General features: G+C 36.7%; 1 protein-coding gene across 1 annotated transcript; it reads left to right on the top strand.

Annotated features, from left to right (window-relative positions):
• Positions 1 to 2,734: 2,734 nt before the first annotated feature.
• Positions 2,735 to 19,482, top strand: LOC137394827 (leucine-rich repeat-containing protein 74A-like). Its single transcript, XM_068081598.1, has 15 exons — positions 2,735 to 2,818; positions 4,069 to 4,306; positions 4,855 to 5,033; positions 5,316 to 5,423; positions 5,593 to 5,686; positions 6,603 to 6,734; positions 7,211 to 7,296; positions 9,481 to 9,637; positions 10,445 to 10,575; positions 11,989 to 12,151; positions 13,080 to 13,174; positions 14,899 to 14,984; positions 15,126 to 15,291; positions 16,826 to 16,893; positions 19,202 to 19,482. The coding sequence occupies exons 1-15, from the start codon at positions 2,744 to 2,746 to the stop codon at positions 19,209 to 19,211; spliced, it is 1,788 nt and encodes a 595-aa protein (XP_067937699.1). The 5' UTR covers positions 2,735 to 2,743; the 3' UTR covers positions 19,212 to 19,482.
• Positions 19,483 to 23,189: the final 3,707 nt, after the last annotated feature.

Below are 23,189 nucleotides of genomic sequence, written 5' to 3'. Positions count from 1 at the left end.
GTTATCACTATACTCAACTATAAATGCGTACACCTAGTCCGAGTATAGAGTCGCTTCCCTTTTTCCTAGAGAACCTATAGCTAAGACAGCGAACTTGCTTGGAGCGCAATGACCTGCATTAGAAAGAACTACTCCACTGAAAGCGATATCACTTATCAAAAAGGAATTAATGCCTCTGTACACTCTTTGCTAGTTTCTAAAATCATCGTGCAAAACAGAGACGTCTTATCAAGGTTTACTTTGTAGTAAATATCTTCAACATTCAACAATTCTCTACCCTTAGCAAGCGACTTTAACAGTTCTGTTGGAGTCGTGTGTCTACATAGTAGTGCGACTTTAACAGTTCTGTTGGAGTAGTGTGTCTACATAGTAGTGCGTACCCAGTGCGTGCTTGTTGGCTTCAGTGACAGTTTGATAGCACTGAAAGGTCAGTGGATGGGCTCCTTCATACTAACTGTTTTCAATATCATGAGCCAAACACAAAATTAATGTTAACAAATCTATGCAGTAATAACTTTTTCATGCTTGGTTTTATGCCAAAAGCCAATTATAGGTTATCTCCTTTAGTCTGCCCTTTATGCAATGGGCTGTTGAAATGCTTATGACCATGGATTTTAATTGCTGATTATGCGTTGCTTCATATGTGTAAATATAGTGAGAAATTGGGCTGTTTTCATATTTTAGTATAGCTAAAAATGGGATATTTTTGATGTATTACTTTTTTTAATATTTAAATAAGTTTGATAAAATAAAAATTGAGCTCATATTAAATTTTGCACTAACAATATAATATTACTGCATTGACAGACAGAAGCATGCTTCTAGAATTATATTAGTGATAAAGTTAGTTTTTTTGGCAACTATTGTCTTTGCCTTCACAACCCTCACACAACTTGGTAACAATAAGTCGCTCAGTATATTAATATTATAGTTAGTTGAGTAGATAACTCCAGTAATAGTCAGCTCCATAATTGTATTCACTGCACTTAACCTTGACTTTAGTCATTAACTTATATTCCTTCTCATTATTATGCGCTGAACAATCATAAAATGATTGACTTAGTAAATACATTTGATTAAACTTAAGTTGTCTGCCCACAACAAATTTTGTAATGCCTAGAATGCTGCTGTCACATCTCCTGACATTTCTCAAACAGGACACAAGTGAGCGCGTATGAAAGAGCCTATATAAAAGAAAAACAAGATCCAATGAATATAATATTCATTCTACCTGATGGTACAAGGAATATGATATTCATTCTATTTGATGGTACAACAAATAAAATATTAATTCTATTTGATGGTACAACAAATAAAATATTCATTGTACCATCTGACAAAACTTCCGCACTTTATTGCTGATGGAACTGAAGGAAAAGTTTGTGAGAAGGTGAGAATGAGTCAGGGTTATTCTCAAAATAAACTTTACCGTGATAAACAAACATATAAATAAACAAACATATAAATAAACAAACAATAAATAAACACCCGCTGACCTTATAAGAACTTGCAAATGACTTAGGACGTTTTACTTTAGCCTTTGATCTAACCGGCAGCAGAAAGGGTCATTCATATCTACAGCTGCAATTTCATCCGCTCACATATTCTATATATTCTATTCTATTAATCTATCTAGGTTTAAATAATAATAAATATTTTTAGGATGAATTTACAGAATAACAGACTGTATGATCACTTTTATACTTATGTTTATTTTTGTGGTTGTTTTAGTATCATATATTTACTAACTTTGTAATTATTTGGTGCTGTATGTTGAGTAGGCTTAATTCTACAATCTTTCTTTAAAAATAGATGATACTTACATTCACACATACAGTACTAGTTGTTGTTCAACTGTTTGTAGCTGAATATGTTTAAAGTGTGGTTTTAATGACCAGTACAGACAATGAAAATATATAGTCCGTTGTCTTCCCCTAGTACCTGTTTGAAGGGTGTTACACGATGCTCCTTGACAAGCCCCGTTTGCCTATTTTCAAGGAGCAAAGAGCTTTTCTAAGAGCACAGTCTAGTACATCTTGCATAGGTGATTACTCTATGCATAGGTGGTAGGGACCACCCTATGAGCATCTTATGCCTTACCTCAAAACATGTTAGAGCATAGTTCAACTTGAATAAAGACTAGCATAGCAGGTTGATCATAACTGATTGCTGGAAAAGTCTTTAAAGCATATGAGTGAGGCAATATAAACTGGCATGCAAACATATCTGATGAAATTAGCGACCCTCTTGCCTGCCCAATTTATTTAGACTGGTTTATCATGAGAGAGAAGAATGTTATTCTGTGTGGACTACTTTACTCTACCGTTCATCACAAGTACGGTAGCACGTGGTTAAACATCATGCCAGTGTTATTAGGATTTGTCTTTCCTTTATTCCATGATAATATGGTGTATCTCTGCGCTATTATCATGATATTTAATAAGGCAATAAAACAGCAGCTCTTACAATTAGTTGACTGTAATAATGTTACAACGTCACAAATGCTGCCATTCCTTTGGTCAATCGTAGCTTTTATAACAATTCAATAGAAGGTGATTTATTCAACTTTGTTTTTAATTGCTATTCATTGTTACAACTGCCAGTCCTGACAATGCAATCTTACAAACCTAAATTCACCCTACAGTTATTCAATTGTGTGATCTCCACAGTTTGGTGTAACTTGTCATTGAATGCAGCAATGCTTCGTCGGCCTTAGGCCCCGCAGTTGATCATAATAAATATCATGGCTACTCGTGCGTATATTGGGACAGCGAGAGATGTTCACTTCGATGATAAAGTAACTGAGCATCACATATCGGTAGGTATTCCTAGCTTTCGTAGACAGCATAACTCCCAGCAAGGATCACATGTTATAGCTATTTACATAGTTGTGTAAGTCAGAGGCGGCTGGTGGGTAACCACTAATTAGAATTATAGACTTTCGGAGATATTTGACGAAATGATTTTAAAGTATTTATTATGACAAAAATCTAGTTCATAAAACTCATAACAAGAAAGAACTTTTCTAGCAGGCAGGACTTTTAGTTCGATCTCGCAGACAACGACCTTTTTCATCTCATTTACATTCTTTCTTTCTTTTGACCTTGGCACTTAACCACCGGCAGCAAACCTTTCCATTTGAAAATGCTGCCAAAGTCAAATCTACTACATTAAAGCTAAAATTTAATGACTCAACTAATAGCCTGAGGACCTAGCATCATTTTCTTGGCTTTTTCTTTTTGCTTATCTACTCACTGCAAGCATCTGTACCATTATTAACGTCAGCAAATGATAATAATAGTAACAATACGTAATACTGATGTACATAATAGTAGTGTTATTGGACAGATTTTTTTGCATTCTTACTAATAGCCAAGTTAATTTATACCTGCGACTGGTTGCAGACTGAACAAGCTAACTAAGGAATGAAAACTTTGCGCTGGCATAAAACTGCCAGTTATTTTAACATGAAACTTCTCTGTGATAAACTGTTAGAGGGAAAGAAGCACTTTTCTTGTTGAGTATCGCTGACAGATATCGCTAGGCTATCTGACTAGCTAAATGCCATACTAAACTATCAGCACGTCTGATAATACAGAGCAGTCACTCTCTGGGCACTCCACAGATACCTCCATTATATGCTTCCGTCTAGTTTTATAATAATTTCATTTGAACAGTAAAGGGTTGGTCTAGTGTTGGTCTAGTGTGGCTGTCTCTGTAGACTTTACCTAAAAGTCTACAGAGACAGAAATAAAGATAAATGGTATGAGAGACCTCCTTGTCAGATGATAAGCTGAGAGTTTGAGGCTGTCTGTTTGCCGCCATCAGTAGAATTGAAGATCATGCAGAAGTATATGTAATAATAATATTTACTACTAATATATAAATACAGACGACTACAAACAAGATACCGCAATATCTCAGAAAGAGTAAACACACTAATCAAAATATTGCCCAGCTGTGACATCACAGTATTTACAACTCAACTAGTATCGCTATTTTGACAAGCACTATTTCTGAAGAACCGCAGGATCATCCTTAACAATGGTGATAAATCTATAATTGTAGGACCTGAATGGGAAGGAGCGAGAGGAATACCTGACACCCATAGTCAGAGATCCTATTATGGAGATGAAGTACAAAGAGGCTATTAAAGGGTTTCCCAACAGAAGAGGGAAAGTTGACAATACAAAGGTTATTGCCAGAAAAAACCGAACTAGCTCTGCGACCCAAAGGACAGAGCATACAGACAGTTATACGGGAGTTTCGAGCAGTGGCTTTAGAAACAGGCTCGATACATTCACTGGTAAGCATAAAACTTAATATCTCTTGACTAGCAGAAAAAGTACAGGTCCTAAAGCTATGCTCTCTATATTGCGAATAGATCTACTTTTTAGGCCTACGTAGTTTTATAACGAGATCTTCAATGCAGGTTTTCACGACCTCATCAGCTCTGTTATATCTCAGATTCATTCAATGGTACTAAGTCTACCTCATAATTAGTTGGTCTGTATGTGGTTTGCTTACTCTTACGGTTGAACAGAGAAAACATAAAAACGACGCGTGTGCAACTTTTTTATTTAACTCTTGAAATTACTACAGCATGCTAGTCTACTATAACTCTCGCAACTCGCACTTCAAACTACCCAATTTTTTTCAGCTTGGATTTATGCGTACATGTATATTGATCGATTGGTCTATGTTAGCCTTTCATCCATTAAAAGAAGATGCAAATCTCTCCCTTTTCATAATAAAAATGACTTACTACGCTTATAAAGCCTGAACAGGATATAGTGATTAAAGAACTGGTTTAATTGGAGTCATAAAATGACTGCCATGTAATTTACTACTTAGATATGGAGGAGGAGAAGAAGGAGGAGACAATTAGTCAGGCGACATACCTTTCTACTTGCAAGCACCTGAATGTAGAGCCAACTCCTATTATACTCAAGAGCCTCAATGAGGACAGTCTCATTATCAAGTACCACCCAGTAGGGAACCTCAGCCTAAAGGCTGCCTGCGTAGCTTTAGTGGTTGGTATTTTAAGGTACCACCCAGTAGACAGCCTCAGCCTAAAGGCTGCCAAAACGCCTTGAACTTGCTGACAGAAAATCACACTTTGCACAAGGTTTCATGGCATTTTGCACTTACAGAGTGATATTCTAGCCAGTATTTCATACCTCTGAATATCATATAGGACGCTAGCACAAATAATCAGCATTGCTTTCAGTTTTCACTCTGTGTACCTAGTTCTTGGTTGCTATTATGATTACTAACTCGTTACAGAAGCCAAGTGCATGATTACTTTGTTGTAGGCCAATACAATGGTAGCTACAGTTGACCTGACCCATGCCGATATCGGTACTACCGGCGCGGTCTACCTCGGTGATGTGCTCAGGGAAAATCTCTATATACTTGATTTGGTCTGTCCTTTATTCCTTGCTCAGTCTAAAGGCACCCACCATACTGACAGTATTATAATATCATGTGTTGGGTAGAAATCTTTGTTCAGTCGATGCAAATGTAATTTGTTGCACTTACCAAAGGTTCTGATGTGAAAAGTTCCATATTATAATAACTTTGTTACCGCAGATTATAGCGGAGAACAACGTCGGCAGCGAAGGGATAAAATGCATATGTGAGGCTTTGCAAGAGAATAGAGCCCTTAAATATCTAAACGTCTCAGGTAAGGACTCAAAACTAACTAGCTGTTATTCTCCCTCAACGAGTGTGAGTACTGGATAACTACTATGTATACACTGCTATCTTGAAGGTCAATATTGCCTATTCAACACACACTGGCCATCTTTTCTTCTTCTTTACTCTTACTAACTATCAATTAATTACTTCCTTTACTTCTTCCTGCATCATTACTTCTGATGATGCAATGCACTAACTATTACTTGTAGTGACACGATGCACTAACTATTACTTGTAGTGACACGATGCACTAACTATTACTTGTAGTGACACGATGCACTAACTATTACTTGTAGTGACACGATGCACTAACTATTACTTGTAGTGACACGATGCACTAACTATTACTTCTAATGATGCAATGCACTACCTACTACTTCTAATGATGCAATGCACTACCTACTACTTCTAATGATGCAATACACTACCTACTACTTCTAATGATGCAATGCACTACCTACTACTTCTAATGATACAATGCACTACCTACTACTTCTAATGATGCAATGCACTACCTACTACTTCTAATGATGCAATGCACTACCTACTACTTCTAATGATGCAATGCACTACCTACTACTTCTAATGATGCAATGCACTACCTACTACTTCTAATGATGCAATGCACTACCTACTACTTCTAATGATGCAATGCACTACCTACTACTTCCAATGATGCAATGCACTGCCTACTACTTCTAATGATGCAATGCACTACCTACTACTTCTAATGATGCAATGCACTGCCTATTATTTTTAATAAGGCAATGCACAACTTATTACTTCTAATGATGCAATACACCAAATGTTACTATTCAATTACTATGCAATACTTCTTGGTTGCGATGTAATCAAGAAGCTACATAAATTGCCACTAATAATAACTTTACTCTCTTGAGCAGGCAATAAACTAACTGAAGTTGATGCGGGTGCCATCAGAGATATGCTCCTGGAGAATACAACTCTGAAAGGCTTAAATGCCAGTCACAATGAATTCACAGACATTGGAGGGGTGCTACTAGCTGAGGGAATTGGTAGGTGTTGGGGGGGTGCAGTTTTCCTATCAGTTTAAACATTTTTAATGAGTCAGTTTTAGCACCTTGCAAAATATAGAGAGAGTGGTTGCTATTGGCTATTGCTCATGTTTGCAATAAGTAGGCTATTCTGTACTGCATATTTCTTATAGCCAAGTTTATGATCATATCCCTCATGGTAGACTGCAGCTGAAACAAGTGTTGGTTCTTTTCACTCCAAAGTATATTTTTATGTAAACTTGTGCAATTCTGATGACAAACCAAAATATCTTATTTAACAACTAAAACAAACCCACTAACTTTTTGGATATTAATATTGGTCAACCTTATTCTATTTACATGTAGTTATATTTGCAATGACATAACTAATTCTGATGTAAGTAGATTCTCAAAGGAGACTGTGGCTAACAGACACTTGCCGAGATAAAAACACAAAAGTTGTATTAGTAAAGTAGTTGTTGCATCGTGGGTTGCAGAGGGAAATGACTCTATACTAGACATAGACCTGAGTTGGAATCATCTTCGTCAGAAGGGAGCTCGCAGAATCATTGAGTCTCTCATGGTGAGCAGAAACTATAGATTCATCTAGACTGTAGCATGTGGTCCACAATAGCAAACTGTAGCTAACTTATGGTCCAGATAATTCTCTACTTACTTCAAAGTCCTTAATGGACCTTCTTGTACAATGAAAGGCAGGTGTTGCAGAGTATTTATATTTCAGTCTAGTGTAACCTATGTATCACCTATATATCATTACACTGTCTATATATACATTATATATCAACCAGTTACACTGTCTGCATGTACAGTCTATATCAACTAGTTACACTGTCTATATGTACAGTACATACTAACCAGTTACACTGTCTGCATGTACAGTCTATATCAACTAGTTACACTGTCTACATGTACAGTATATGTGTATACCAACCAGCTACATTGTCTGCATGTACAGTATATACCAACTAGTCACACTGTCTACATGTACAGTATATACCAACCAGTTACACTGTATACATGTACAGTATATACCAACCAGTTACACTGTCTACATGTACAGTATATACCAACCAGTTACACTGTCTACATGTACAGTATATACCAACTAGTTACACTGTCTACATGTACAGTATATACCAACCAGTTACACTGTCTGCATGTACAGTATATACCAACCAGTTACTGTCTGCGTGTACAGTATATACCAACCAGTTACACTGTCTACATGTACAGTATATACCAACCAGTTACACTGTCTGCATGTACAGTATATACCAACCAGTTACTGTCTGCGTGTACAGTATATACCAACCAGTTACACTGTCTACATGTACAGTATATACCAACCAGTTACTGTCGGCGTGTATATACTAACCAATCATACAAACTATATTCATAAATCAATCGATTAAATAGATAATTATAAAGCAATAGTTTCGCAGCTTTGTTGCATAACAATAATATACATACTTTAAACAATAGACATTCATACTAATAAATAGACTCAATTACAAAAAGCCCTGAGACCAGCAAGTCTGGCTGATATTGAGCTACACAAAACACCCCCCAAAGCACCGGTACTTTACATTAATCAAGTTTTTCCAAAAAAACCTAAAAGAAAACCAAAAAAGATTGAGCAAAACTGGCTACAATAAATGATATGAAACAACATTTCAAGCCGCATGAAAAACAGCCTGGAAGCATGAGTCAGTTTGTTTTTCAGTCACCAAGCAGCAAGCCTCACTAGTTTCTTTATCAATATGATTATTGTTAGCCTCACGTTTTTACTAAAAGAGAAAAATCAAAGGGAAATATCATTTATGAACTTATTAAAGAGAGACAACTCCAAAAGTAAGGTTTGCATTTCCATTTATGTATTAACAAATTGTTTATGATGACATAGAATGTAGGCAATAAATTACAAACTGTTCAGTTTTGTGCATGTCAGTACAAACAAGTATTTAGAATTGAAACTAAGTTATGAAATATATTAAAGACTGCTATTGATTACAAGCATGTACAAACAGCTGTATTATTGTACACAATTATTCAATTAAACATTTATAACACAATTATGCATAAATTAACGGAATGAATGTATGTGGCATTCCAAGATCAAAACATTCCAAGGCGGTAGACCAACAAAGCCTGTGACAGAGCAGGACCTGCGAGAGATTTAGTAATTGGAAATTTGATGGAATGGAGAATAGTACATAAGAACGGAAACTCTTTTTAAAACAACATAGTTTAGAATGAGCACTTAAATTATTAGCTTTCCACAAGGTGTCGGTTCAGCATGAACGCCCTTCAAGTTCATCTACAAACGTGTAGAAATAAGTCTATGAAAACAATGTTAATACTATCGATTATGTTTTAAACTCAAGCATACAAGATCTTCACGAAATGTGTTTTACCTTGGTTACCTTTGTTACTGCCTGAAGCTTTACAATCCCTTTTCTGACCATTTACAATAGCTTCATAGGTATAGCTTTAAGCATATTTATATGTAAGCTACAGAGAATTGTACTACATTAGTGATACTTTCAACTCTATTCACTCACTCATAGAAACAAACCTGACAGAGCTGATTAAAATAGAGATATAGGAAATAAACCAGCAGAGCTAAAATTTATGTAAAAGGAGCCTGTCGCTAGCGGCAGCGTTCACAATCATTTTCAAGTGTTGTCCACACTTAATGTTTTTGTCAATTATTTAGATTTGCTGACAGACATGTGTATTGCTGCAGGTAAACACCACCATAGCGAGGGCTGACCTTAGTTTTAATGGCTTTCATGACGCCGCTGTCGGTATCGGAGAACTGATGGCAGTCACAACGACCTTGACCTATTTGGACCTCACTAGCAACAGAATCACTGATGTAGACATGGCGCACTTCCTCAAAGGTTATCTATGTATCTGGCCTCTGTGTCTACCAAAGTTTCAGTAGAGCCAGTTAATTCAAAGTATTACTTTATTATTATTATTTAATTATAGTTTATGAACTAGTCTTAGAGCTGCCATGCAACAACAGCATTCGTTCAATAAAAGTTTTGTTAAAAGTTAGAAGTATTATAGAAAAAATTTATAGCTTGCTATTTCAGCTGTGGAAACTTCTTGAGACATAAAATTTTTGTATGAGAGCTGACAGCTAGCAATTTTGGTTGTTTTCCTGTGCCTGTGTATGCGTGCCTGCGCATACATGTGTGCATGCATGCATGCGTGTGTGGTGTGTGGTGTGCGATGTGCGATGTGCGATGTGCGTAGTGTGGGGTGTATGATGTGTGGTGTGTGGTGTGTGATGTGTGGTATGTGGCGTGTGATGTGTGGTGTGTGGGGTGTGGTTTGTGGTGTGTGGTGTGTGGTTCATGATGTGTGGTGTGTGGTGTGTGATGTGTGGTGTGTGGCATGTGATGTGTGGTGTGTGAGGTGTGGTTTGTGGTGTGTGGTGTATGATGTGTGGTGTGTGATGTGTGGTGTGTGATGTGTGTGGATGAGTGTGCATGTGCATGAGTGCGAGTATGTATACTTTGTATTATTTTTATCAGAAGATTGGTGCTCTGATAAGAGATCTTTAGGGCACTAGACAACACCGACAGCATCTGCTGCTGACTCTAGTTCATAAGTCAACAAGTTAGCTTTAACTTATTTTTCCTAGTCCTGGAGAAGTTGAACTCTGTGCATCGTGTAGACCTTGTTCACTTTCTCAACAGGTTTTGAAAGAAATGAAACCCTAGAGACGCTACTCATCGGTAAGAACCCATACACTGCTCCATTCTGCAAACAACTCCTACAGATTGTCTGCAACAATCCCAAGAACAAAATCAAAGAGCTTGATTTGGATGTAAGTTTCTATTTATATAACTCATTGCATGGTTGATGTTTGTGTCCGGTTGTCAATGACATAATGTAGCATGTATGTGTATGCGTACATTTGCGCTGCATTTTTGTTTCTACAACTGTATACTAAGGAGTTACCAGCACAAAGGATGTCTGGCAGTAGATACTCCCATATTAACTTGCACTTTTGGTCTAATAAAACTGATGCAACAGACTTCAACTAATAATTCCAGTAGACCCATCCAGCCTAATATGACTGGTTGATGAAGGATTGCCGTTGTTAGTTATCACCTAGTTAGAAATACATGATTACTGATCCTATAGAAAGGATCCATGTTGTGTTGAAAATTTGATGCTGGCCTAGTTGTTCTTTGTTATTTACATAAACAGATAAATCCAATCAAGGTAAATTTGAATTAACCAGTTATTGGACAGAATTAATCACTTCAGCAGCATTCCACCCGTTACAATAGAGTTATTGAATTGTGTATAGTTCCTGCGATGCCCAGGAAACTTGGTAAGGAATGTAGAGCTAAATGTAGACTAAGTGGACGGTTGGGTTGCCAACCACCCGCAGCAATGGTATTGAGTAAGGCTAAAAGACCTTTTCAAATTTGCAGCAATTAATGATGCTGACATAGTAATAATTTCACACCATTTGCTTCAGATTGTCAAAACTAACTGGGTAGGTCTTTCACATCTGAAACCAGATGTTCTCAATAAGTATGGAAGCAGTGCAGTGTTAGTAAAAAGTTTTTATTGCCTTCACATCTAGTAGAAACTTTTACTACACAATTATAATATTCTAAATGATTAATCTACTTCGAAAAAGTTCACCCCAAGCTAACCCCAATTTGAAAAACCCCAACAGCCCTTTTCAGGGCCACCAAATTATACAAAGAGTTGTTCAAAATTATTTTAAGATGATATTTAGCAGACACTGTGTCATAGAATCGAAATCTTGCTAGATATTGTAGTTGAAGATGTTGCCCAGTAAAAATTTCCTAATAAAAACCAGCTAATTATAATATTAATATAATTAATTTCATCATACTCCTGACAGTGTGAGGAACTAGAAAATATATAGTTTTAGTCATCTACATGTAGCTGCTCTAACAGCCAAGATATTTCAACATGAACATGAACTCCTAGTTATTCAATTACTAGCTGTGCTATCCGTCGTTGCCTGAGTATTAAAAATCAGCTTATGAACAATGACAAGTAATGAGAGTTGCCTGTCACTTGCTATTAGCCTGGCAAAGTGCCCGTTACGCTACAAAGGTAATTCTAGTTAGACCTTCTTAGGTAGAATTTAGCTGAGGTTTATACCACTGACAGATTTTAAGCTGTTTGCCTTTGTTTGTCCTGGAGAGCGCAAACATAGCTTGTCAGTAATTGCATGGTTTTGTTAAATTAGAGTCAATCTGTGGAAATAGAATTCCTTGACCTCATTCACACCACAAGAAAAGAAAGACAACTCTACATCAACCACGGCACAGTGCTCAAGGCTGACCTTCAAAAAGAGGCAACAGATGATTTTAGCAGCTCAGACCCGATGATGGTGCTCATGGAGTGTATTGGTGAGGTATAGTTTTGGTCTAATGAGTATGAGATGGTAGTAAGGCTACACTGGTAGTGATGTATGTATGTATTTATTTTCATTATTTCAATATACAACATATGAAAGATAAGAAATTTGTAAAAAATGAGGGTTCATATGCGCAATAGCAGAGCTAATCATGGCGCCGAACCCAAGTCAGCAGACAAAGCAGCCAAAAGTCAATAGACCTAAGCTATCCCAGTAATCCAAACAGTTGTTGTTTCAAAGTCACTTTAAATTTGTGAGCATTGGCAATTAAGCGTAGACTGCCAGGCAGTAGGTTCCAAGCTCGTGCCATCTGATATAAGATCTGTCTATGTCCATATGTAGTAGAAGAAGACTGGAGTGGAAGAGATGGTAATGAATGTCTAGTAGGGTAAGCTGGATGTGATGAAGGACGGTTGTAGAATTTATTATGTGCTAGAATACAAATGAGTAGAGTATAAAGTTGATGAATAAGTAAAATGTTACTTAGTTTTAACAGTGAAGCAGAAGAATATGTGGGAGGTTTACCATAAATGATTCTAAGTAATATTTTCTGTATAGTAAGTATTTTGTTTAGGTATAATTGGAATGATATGATAGGTATGATGATGTCATCAGACAGTTTGTGAATTTGTGATACTGCTGGGATAATTTCAGAAATACATTCAGTGAAAACTAAAAATGTTTTATTAAACTTGTTCGTGAGTCATTGATTGACTGTTTGACATGTCAGCCACACATCACTGATAATGACATATAGAAGATAATTCTCAGTTTATAGGCACTCGCAAGTCTGATAAATGTTATTACATTCCGCAACAGATGTTCTTTTGATATCTTCTCACACATACCCTTCTAGGTTAAAAGTAAGAGATCTAAAAGCAGCTCTAGGTTCTTACATATGTTGCTTATCATATTTTCAGCTCAAAGGCAGCTCAAGCTAGTTGATATATTCCAGAGCTTAGACAGGGATGACAGTAAAACAATCACAAGAACAGAGTTGAGAGAAGGCCTTCAGGTCTGTACATTCTTTAAAACTCATGACATGTGACATGTAACATGGGACATGTAACATGACACATGTGACAGGTGACATGTGACATGTAACATGTGACATGTGACATGTGATGCTGTTACTAAGAGATGCTTCCTTGCAACTTTCTTTTGGTCATCTAATTTGACTCAAAGTAACATTTTCATCTTTTGAGAAAGCAAAAGAGCTGGACACACCTAAGCCTAACGATATCCTTTGACATAGATCTTTGACTTGTGGCAAGGAAAAAGTAGTCTCAAGGTTAAAAGACTCAAAGAGGTCACTGTAGTCATCTACAGTTCTCCCTTGTCTCATATTCTCACTCATCTCTTCTTTATACTCAATCAGTCACCTGTAGTCACTGCTAGTCATATATAGTTTCCCTATGTGGAGTCACCTGCAGTCACTTTTAATCCTGTTTAGTTACTTGCAGTTAATTGTAATTGTATGTAATGCCTAACACTTCCAGTAGCCACCCATGGTCACTTATAGCTATTTGCAATCACCTGCAGTCATTTGCAATCACCTGCTGTCACTTGCAGTCATCTATCGTCACCAGCAGTCATTTATAATTGTCATCAGGACAAATCTTGATTATTTTTAGGGTGTGACAAAGTAATATAAAAACTAAACCTCAAAATATTCTTACATCCAAAAGAAAAGAGAAGCAACTAAGGAAAATTAATCTTTGGTAAATGATGATGTAACCAAGACTATGTTATAGTGACACAACTGTTGACTATGCAGCCGATGAGTAATCTAAATATCGTAAGGTGCAACACAAAGGCTCAAAGATGCTTGGGTTTCACAAATAGATTTTTGAATGAGAATTGGCCTTCTTTGGAAAAGAGAATGAAACCCATGGTGAATGTTGAAAGCAGTTCATAATTTTCTAAAAATTATCATTATTTAAAAATGATTTCTTCAATGCATCTGAAGTTGGAGTTGTTTGCTCTGTAAAAGAACACTCATTCTATAATCATGTGTGGTGTTTTTGAAGGGCATAAAGTATTATTTAGACAAGCGGTCTGCAACTAAGTTGCTACAAAAGTACATTTGTATAAGTAGCCCTTTGTGTTCAACACATCAGACTAGATGTTGTGCTAGAACTGTTACAGGGGTTCCCAACCAAGGAGGAATTCTTCCCTAGGGGAGAATTTTGAATATACCAGAGTGGGGGTAAACAGAGAGGTGTCTGATTTGATAAATTTTTAATTTTATTTATGTCTGTGTGATTTTCATCATTTAACATTTTGGTTTTATCTATAACACTAGTTGCTAATAATGGGCCACTAGTTAGAACCCAGATATATGCGAACACATCTATCCATATTTTGATTGGATAGTAAGTTAACCTAATCATAAACCAATTCACCGCCAAGCCGAAGGTCATGTATTGTTGTGTGCTATTTGTGTGCTGTATAAAAATATGCTTAGAAATGTACAATAACATGGGATTATAATTTGTATTGGTTGTTTTTAGTCATGTGAGTTAAAAGTGCGTGGTTAATCATGTTTATGAAAAGGCATTAGGGGGGAACTGAATGAAAAAGGTTGGAAACCCCTGTGCTAGAAGGCTCTTACACATCCTTTTTATGGGAGCCCAGGGCAAGGTTATTTTACACATCTCAATGAAGCAGATAAAGTATTAGTGGCATCTATGAATATTGTACTTGTCTGGTGAGTGAAAGATCCTACACTTATTGCAGAGCCTGAACATTCCGATGAGTGGTCGAGCCATCGACAAACTCATGAAGAAACTTGATGTGGATGATAATGGAGAGGTCGACTTTGCGTAAGTTGTTTTTGCTAGAGATCACTAGGCTAGCTCACTACCAGCTTATAATGTCTATAAGTTGAGTTTATCAACGATTGGCTAATATCTATGACCAGTATCAATATGCTGCTCTAGTGGGAGTTATCTTCTTCTTATTAGAGAGTTCATGGAGGCGCAGAGAGAGTATCTCAAGAAAAAACAGGAAAAGGAAGAGGCTGGTGCTGCTGGAGTTCAGCAGGATGAAACCAAAATGAAAGAGAAAGTAGCTAAACTAATTAAAATGAGGCGGTTGGCTAAGATGGCCAAAGTTCTGGATAGTAGTACGGTATGTACCCCTTAGTCTTAGCTCACTTGTTGCTGAATGTATCCAGTTCATGGCGGTTGCTAGTTAATGGGTCTATAAATCTACCCAAATATGTACAGACCATAAATCGTTTACATGTACAGATCAAGCTTTGCAAGTATTGTTGGCTTGTAATTTTAGGTTTGGGTAGTTTTACAGAGTTGACGTTAGTTTAATTACTAGAGATTGATGTGCATAACCTCAGCTCCCAAATAAAGTATAGCGCATAGTGTTTGAGCAAATTTAGATATTTGTGAATTTTTTGTGTTGTCTAACACATTTAGTTTTAGGTAATAATATTTTGCTATAGTGCCTGAGTATTAGAAAGTGATACATACTGTGCCTGTTTGCCGCAATAAACACCAGATGCTGAATTGATCAAAGGCATAATGTTACAAAAGCTGCTTATGTGGTTTTGCTTGCTTGTAAAGACTTATGTCTTAAAACAAATGCATAGCGGTACTTTAGTAATAAAATGACCAGTGTATAGCAGGTACTCTAGTAATAAACTGACCAGTGTATAGCAGGTACTCTGGTAATGAACTGACCAGTGTATAGCAGGTACTCTGGTTATGAACTGACCAGTGTATAGCAGGTACTTTAGTAATTAACTGACCAGTGTATAGCAGGTACTCTAGTGATAAACTGACCAGTGTATAGCAGGTACTTTAGTAATGAACTGACCAGTGTACAGCAGGTACTCTAGTAATTAACTGACCAGTGTATAGCAGGTACTCTAGTAGTGAACTGACCAGTGTATAGCAGGTACTCTAGTGATAAACTGACCAGTGTATAGCAGGTACTTTAGTAATGAACTGACCAGTGTATAGCAGGTACTCTGGTTATGAACTGACCAGTGTATAGCAGGTACTTTAGTAATTAACTGACCAGTGTATAGCAGGTACTCTAGTGATAAACTGACCAGTGTATAGCAGGTACTTTAGTAATGAACTGACCAGTGTACAGCAGGTACTCTAGTAATTAACTGACCAGTGTATAGCAGGTACTCTAGTAGTGAACTGACCAGTGTATAGCAGGTACTCTAGTTATGAACTGCCCAGTGTATAGCAGGTACTCTAGTGATAAACTGACCAGTGTATAGCAAATAGTTTAGTAATAAACTGACCAGTGTATAGCAGGTACCCTGTTAATAAACTGACCAGTGTATAGCAAGTACTTTAGTAATGAACTGACCAGTGTATAGCAGGTACTCTAGTAATTAACTGACCAGTGTATAGCAGGTACTCTAGTAGTGAACTGACCAGTGTATAGCAGGTACTCTAGTAATGAACTGCCCAGTGTATAGCAGGTACTCTAGTAATGAACTGCCTAGTGTATAGCAGGTACCTTAGCTGTCGTGTCTAATAATGTATATAAGAAACAAATGAGGTAAGACAGCTCTCATTGAAACATGTATTGAGCCTCTAAGCCATGGCCAGGTAGAAGCAGATCTGCCAGGAAACCTTATTTTTGGATATTGTTTGTTAATGACATTGCGATGCGTGTATAACTTTAGGAAAAGACCAAAAAGAAACTGAGCATTGACGCATTCAAGATGTCGTCCCGTCGCTCAAACATGAATGAGTTAGTAGAATTGCTGCTAGCTTTTTTCACAACCCGCACCTTCATTGTGTTCAACCACAACCTGCCATGCTCTCACCTGAACTCATCAAGTTGACCAAGCCTACGTTTTGAGTTTAATCAAATTGACTTTACGCAATCAGTAACAGGTTCAAAGAGAGTTCCTGTGAGAGTATGCATGACTCATCATCCTTACTAACCCTGCTATTAACAGCGACTCGACTCGATGGATGCGCAACAGCGCCTTATCCTTACAGAATGGAGTATAGTTATTAATAATTAATTGAAATCCTAAGCTGAGTTTTGTGATGATTCTATCTATCTCTGGTAAAAGACAATATAGCTCTATAAAGACTTATAGTAGTATATTGTATAACTCAGCACAATTTGTAAGATGGCAGGGTTTAACCTTCAACCTAAATATTAACAAGAAACAACATAATTAAACAATAATAATCCAAATTGGAAAGTGACCCAGTAAATGTTAAAAGCCTATTTAGTATTGTGTATGTTTCGATATAATTAACTGACAATATAATGGAATAAAATAGTATTAAATGTTGCGATGCATTTTACCTGTCGATTAATGGTATGTTTTGTTGAAATTGACAGATAAAAGGTAGCATTATATGGGCAGCCTAAAATCTATAAATACAGGCGTATTCTCTTCTTTGAAACACAAACTAGATATGAGCCATAATGCGACCTTCTCTAGAGTTCATACTGATAGAGACAACATAATCTGTTGATAATCTGGTGACAGTGACAGCCATCCTAGCTTAACTGTATTGCAGGCCATTTTCACAACTCGCTCCTTATATTTGAGGTTTTATTGAAAGGTGTTTTGAGATGATAGTCCTTCAGGAAATATTTTAATGTAACTCCTACTTATCTCCGCACCCACCTCTCACTCCTCCATCTACCCCAGACTGACCTTCCTTTATCCTCCAGTCAAGTCCTTACACACTCCTCTGATCTCTTTTACTCACATTTAGCAACACTCACCTCCTCGACCCTTTGACCTCTTGACCCCTCTACCCACGCTATTATACACGGACAACTCAATTTTTTCCTCACTTGCTCATTATTTTTGAAACTCTGTGACCAGCTTAAAAAAATTCTCGAGTTGCTAATCTTCTAAAAGACAAACCCTGAGGAGTGCAAGGTCTGTTCTAGTTACTCTGCCTAATGCAACAGTAAAGGAGTGCGGCAAAACAGTAAGCTCATGAGTTATGTTCTCATGTCAGTGCACATGTCTTTACTATATGTGTTTGCTTCTCTCTATGTTGCTGCTCTTGTAGTATTTTAGGAAAGATTCTTCTGAATTTATAACTCCACACTGTCAGTAGTGTCTTAGCTAATGTCTTTAAGACAGAACTTGTAGTCAGCTGTTGAAATCTCTGTCAGATTCGACAGCACCAGAGAAGTGTAGCGCAGGTGTATGTATGTAAGGCAACCTGAGTTAAAACAATATAGAGGTGAGACAGACAGAATAAGAACGCTAATCAAAATGAAACGATCTAAAGTTACCTTCCGGTAGACGTCTGCACAGATGTCATACGACACTCACTGATAATCTCAAGATTCTTATTCTTCAAGAACGATTTCTATTTACGGACTTTTGGTATATTAACAGCGTTTAGTTTTTAGGCTTTAAATTGCTCAGTGCATTCTATTCCTTTTAAATTACTGGGTACTGTTTTTTTTAAATTACTGCGTACTGTTCCTTTTAAATTACTGCGTATTGTTCCTTTTAAATTACTGCACATTGCCCCTTTTAAATCCTTCTCTGGGAAAGCTAACACCTGTCACATACGAACAGTGACAGATGAAGCGAAGGGGTCAAGTCTCTCACTGAAACCTGCTGAGCAATTTCAAGAGAGAAACTAATCATACTAACCATAATTTATATTACTATGTCTTACTTTCTCTTTTACACAGTTACTTACTGCATGCACCCTTGCTCAAGTATTGCCAGGGGTTTACTTCTTGTTGTGAGTGAGTACAGCGCTCTTTGTGCACGACCCACTCTGAATCCTCGCTCTCTGGCTTTGCATTGCTTCTTACCCCTCTTACCTCGCAGTCTGTCTACACTATTGTTCAATAGTTTTCTGCCTTAGAATAATTTTTGAGTAACTCTAGTCTAGCGCAACGGAGATTATTTTTGTCTTGCGGTTAGAATTTCAATAATACATGCCTGTAAGTTCTAATGTTTGTAAAGTTAAAGGAATGGCATGTATAAAGTAAATTGCAGACATTTTTACATGTATTCAAATCTTCGTACCAAATATAATTTTACTTTGTTTTCTAGGAGCAGTTGAAGAGAGTGATTAAAATGAACAAGGTCAACCCTAAAACATTTGCAAACGGAGAATTTGTAGATGAAGATGCTGTCCACATGCACAAGATGGCCAACGCAGCACTTTCTCTTTTTCCCAAGGGCCCTCCACCAGTGATCAGAAGTCGAAGCGTGTCAGGGTCGACCCCACGCACAGATTCTGAACAGTGATAGGCACCTATATTTTAAACTATTTCTTGTGAGCTGCAGACGCACTAGCAATTGCTAATCTATCTTACATGCTGGAAATGAATGCCAAGCTTGAAACTTGTAATTGCCCTGTTGTTCTTATAAAATGGTTATAGCAAAACCAGGTCAGTAGCTGATGACACAAGAATAAAAAAACAAATTCTATTATCGTGTTGTTCCACACATCCTAGATGAGAAAAACTAGTTTTATATACTCCTTCGCCGACCTTTAACCGACCTTTAGCTGATTCCTGAGATTCTTTATTAATTTAGACTGTGACAAAGATAGTCATTTCATCATCCAACACTCCAGTTTAATAAAGACACCAAAGTGCAGTGCCATTGTAAATATCATATTCGATGTATGATGTTCATTAGCTTTTAATACGGTATATTGTTATATGAAGGTGCGGACAACTCTTAAAGGGTTTGATGCTGGTGACCATTCTGTTCATACTGATGATGTTACAAAAAAGAGTACACTTAGATAATTGAAGCTTTACATTTGTTAACTGTGTTTCATTACTTTATTGGGTCCTTTGTGGGCCACATTCTAAGCATATTCTGAGTATTATTCAAGTCTTGTATAGACTTCCTTTTACTGGAACAAGGTTTGGGAGTCCAAGTTGATGCCCTGACCAAAGTGAGGGAAAATCAACTAATGGCATTATGTTTTTATATTTATCAGTAACCATTCTTTCTTATCTGCACTCATTGTCTTCTTTTACAACAGTCTCTGGCAGATCAATGCCTGAAGTTTTCTGCTCCATCAGACTATGTCATTGTTGAGACTAATAGATTTATGAATGCGCTACTTATAATTAGGAACATGTCACAACTCTGCCTCTACTGGTCAGACCTGCTACTATGTAGACAGTTATTGTAGAGTTGATACCAGTGCTAAACAAGGCTAGCGGGCGGTCCATCTGTAGTGCGCTGTAGCTAGCTAGCTGTAGCTAGACCACACAGCATATATCTATAATAGTTTTAGAATAGCATAATTGTCTATGCTTTCCTAAAACAATGAACAGTGCAAATTTCTCACACTATCTGGATTCAGACAAATCTCAAACTTTATGAGCTACGCTTGACTTCATCAAAATAATGCACATGCAATACAATGCATTACAAACGCTATACAATGCATTACAAATGCAATACAAACTTTCAACTAAAATACTCATTAACTTGAAATGTTAAACACAACCATCAGAATTCTTATATTATTCTTGCTTTGTGACAGATTATCAATATCTAGTATATAATCTTTATATCTAGCGTATATTCAGTCTGTTCAGTATATAATATTTATACTTTGATAGATCCAACAACAACCTGGACAGCTTATAGTTACAGTATAAGTGTTATACAATACTTCTGCTGCATATTAGTTGCTGATTTGAGTATTTTTACATTTGTATCTTTAAAAAACTTATTAAAATTACAATGAGTCATTTAGATGACCTCAATCAAAAATGAGTCACACAATGTGAGTCCAATAAGATAATTTTAACTGTTGATATAAGAGCATCCAACTTTATGCACTCAGTGAGAAAAAGCCGATAGTAATTCCACTCTTACATGGTCTCACCTATGATAGGGTCTTCACTCTTACCTGGTTTCACCTATAATAGTAATTTTACTCTTACCTGGTCTCACCCATGATAGGGTTTTCACTCTTACCTGGTTTCAACTATAATAGTAATTTCACTCTTACCTGGTCTAACCAATGAGAGTATTTCCATCTTGTAGAATAGGTATATCTAGATTATTATATTGCTGAACAAAAGATACCTAAAAATATCTTGACAATTAGATTGCCTAAAATAGCAAACTACATTTCAACTGATAGAAAAATATGATACAATCATAGCTTTAGAGGTATTTTAAAATTAAGTGAGGTGTAATCTCTTTATGAAAGGTCGGGCATTGGTGTGTTTAAGATTGTTGAGCTAAAAAGTGTCTACTAGCTAGACTAGGTAAACAACAGTAACTGTCGCCAACTGTAACTGTCTACTCATACTTTGAATGTAATGTATAACCCAGATTCGCTACAATGTAAACGTAAAGCGGAGACATAGCAAGTAAGATTTATCCTACCACAGTGAAATAACTCCAACTTATATACAACAAAAGTGACGTGAAATGTTTAAAAACTTAAAAAATATTAGTTAACATCTTGTATAAACCAAATTAAATGGTTGACATTACGTGGTTAGTAGATTTATAAGTTTCATTTATCGATAGAGGCTAACAAATACTGAAGCTACATTTGGTCTAATCTGGTGCGACGCGGCACCCTTTTTATTTTGGAATTGAAAAATACGTTTTCCCACAATCAGATGTTGTTTGTTTGAATAGAAAGTTAATAGCTTGACTGATTTACAAGGTTATATCTGACATTTGTCGTTGGAAACAAGTAAACTCTTAAATACTTCAACTATGAATTTTTGAAAAACATCTGGTGAATGAAAGATGCCACAACTCCAACCAGAGTGCTTCACATGTTCTGGCTAGATAGTGTATTTGCTGCTACACCTGCCATCTGGCTAGCTAGTGTACTATCTGTTACACCTGCCATCTGGCTTGTTAGTATATTAGCTGTTACACCTGCCATCTGGCTAGCAAGTATATTAGCTGTTACACCTGCCACCTGGCTAGCGAGTATATTAGCTGTTACACTCGCCAACTGGCTAGCTAGTATATTAGCTGTTACACCCGCCATCTTGCTAGCAAGTATATTAGCTATTACACCTGCCATCTGGCTAACAAGTATATTAGCTATTACACCTGCCAACTGGCTAGCTAGTATATTAGCTATTACACCTGCCATCTGGCTAGCAAGTATATTAGCTATTACACCCGCCGTCTTGCTAGCTAGTATATTAGCTGTTACACCTGCCATCTGGCTAGCAAGTATATTAGCTATTACACCCGCCATCTTGCTAGCAAGTATATTAGCTATTACACCCGCCATCTTGCTAGCAAGTATATTAGCTATTACACCTGCCATCTGGCTAGCAAGTATATTAGCTATTACACCTGCCAACTGGCTAGCTAGTATATTAGCTATTACACCCGCCATCTGGCTAACTAGTATATTAGCTGTTACATCTGCTGTCTTTTGATGCTGTCGACTCGTGTCAACTAAGCATTCAACTCATATTTCCTAATAGAGCTATCCAATTGACAATAGTACAAAATAGTCACATACCCTGAGAATCAAATTTTTAAGGGTCAAACGTGTCAAATTCAACTGGAAAGCTTTAGTTAGAGAAACTGCTGAGACTAATGTTATAATCTGTTAGGCATAATTTCTGTCATTTAGAATGATTATAGTTTTTGAACATATTTTGTATTAAATAGAATGAGATGATAAAAACTTACAATTCTAAAATATTGATCCACCTATAAGTACTTTGTATTCATGTATGTATATACATAAGAAGCTGCTAGAAAGACTGCACTGATATATCCCTAGCACACCTTAGGGTATGAACAGTTTCACAGACATATCAACTGATGCTTCATCAAAACAAGTACCTGTAGTAGAAAAACATCCTTGACATTACAAGAATGTACATTATGTTACAACAAATAAAAATTCTAGTTTTAAACAGCGAGTTACGCTACAAATTGACTTCATCTTTAAATAGAAACTTTTAATCCTTCCCAACTTACTCTCTACCACTTCCTTAGAGAGAATGCCTAAATGAATTTTCTTCCATGCTCACAAGGACTGGTTATTGTGAGCCTATTTATGACCCTATGC

Source organism: Watersipora subatra, chromosome 4 (genome assembly GCF_963576615.1).
Source record: "Watersipora subatra chromosome 4, tzWatSuba1.1, whole genome shotgun sequence".
Taxonomy (NCBI): Eukaryota; Metazoa; Bryozoa; class Gymnolaemata; order Cheilostomatida; family Watersiporidae; genus Watersipora; species Watersipora subatra.
This window is presented reverse-complemented; position numbering and strand designations above follow the sequence as displayed.

Coding starts and splice junctions, on each gene's coding strand:
- LOC137394827 (XM_068081598.1), top strand. CDS start 2,744: ATGGCTACTCGTGCGTATATTGGGACAGCGAGAGATGTTCACTTCGAT. Junction 6,735..7,210: donor GCTACTAGCTGAGGGAATTG/GTAGGTGTTGGG, acceptor CGTGGGTTGCAG/AGGGAAATGACTCTATACTA. Junction 13,175..14,898: donor AGTTGAGAGAAGGCCTTCAG/GTCTGTACATTC, acceptor CACTTATTGCAG/AGCCTGAACATTCCGATGAG.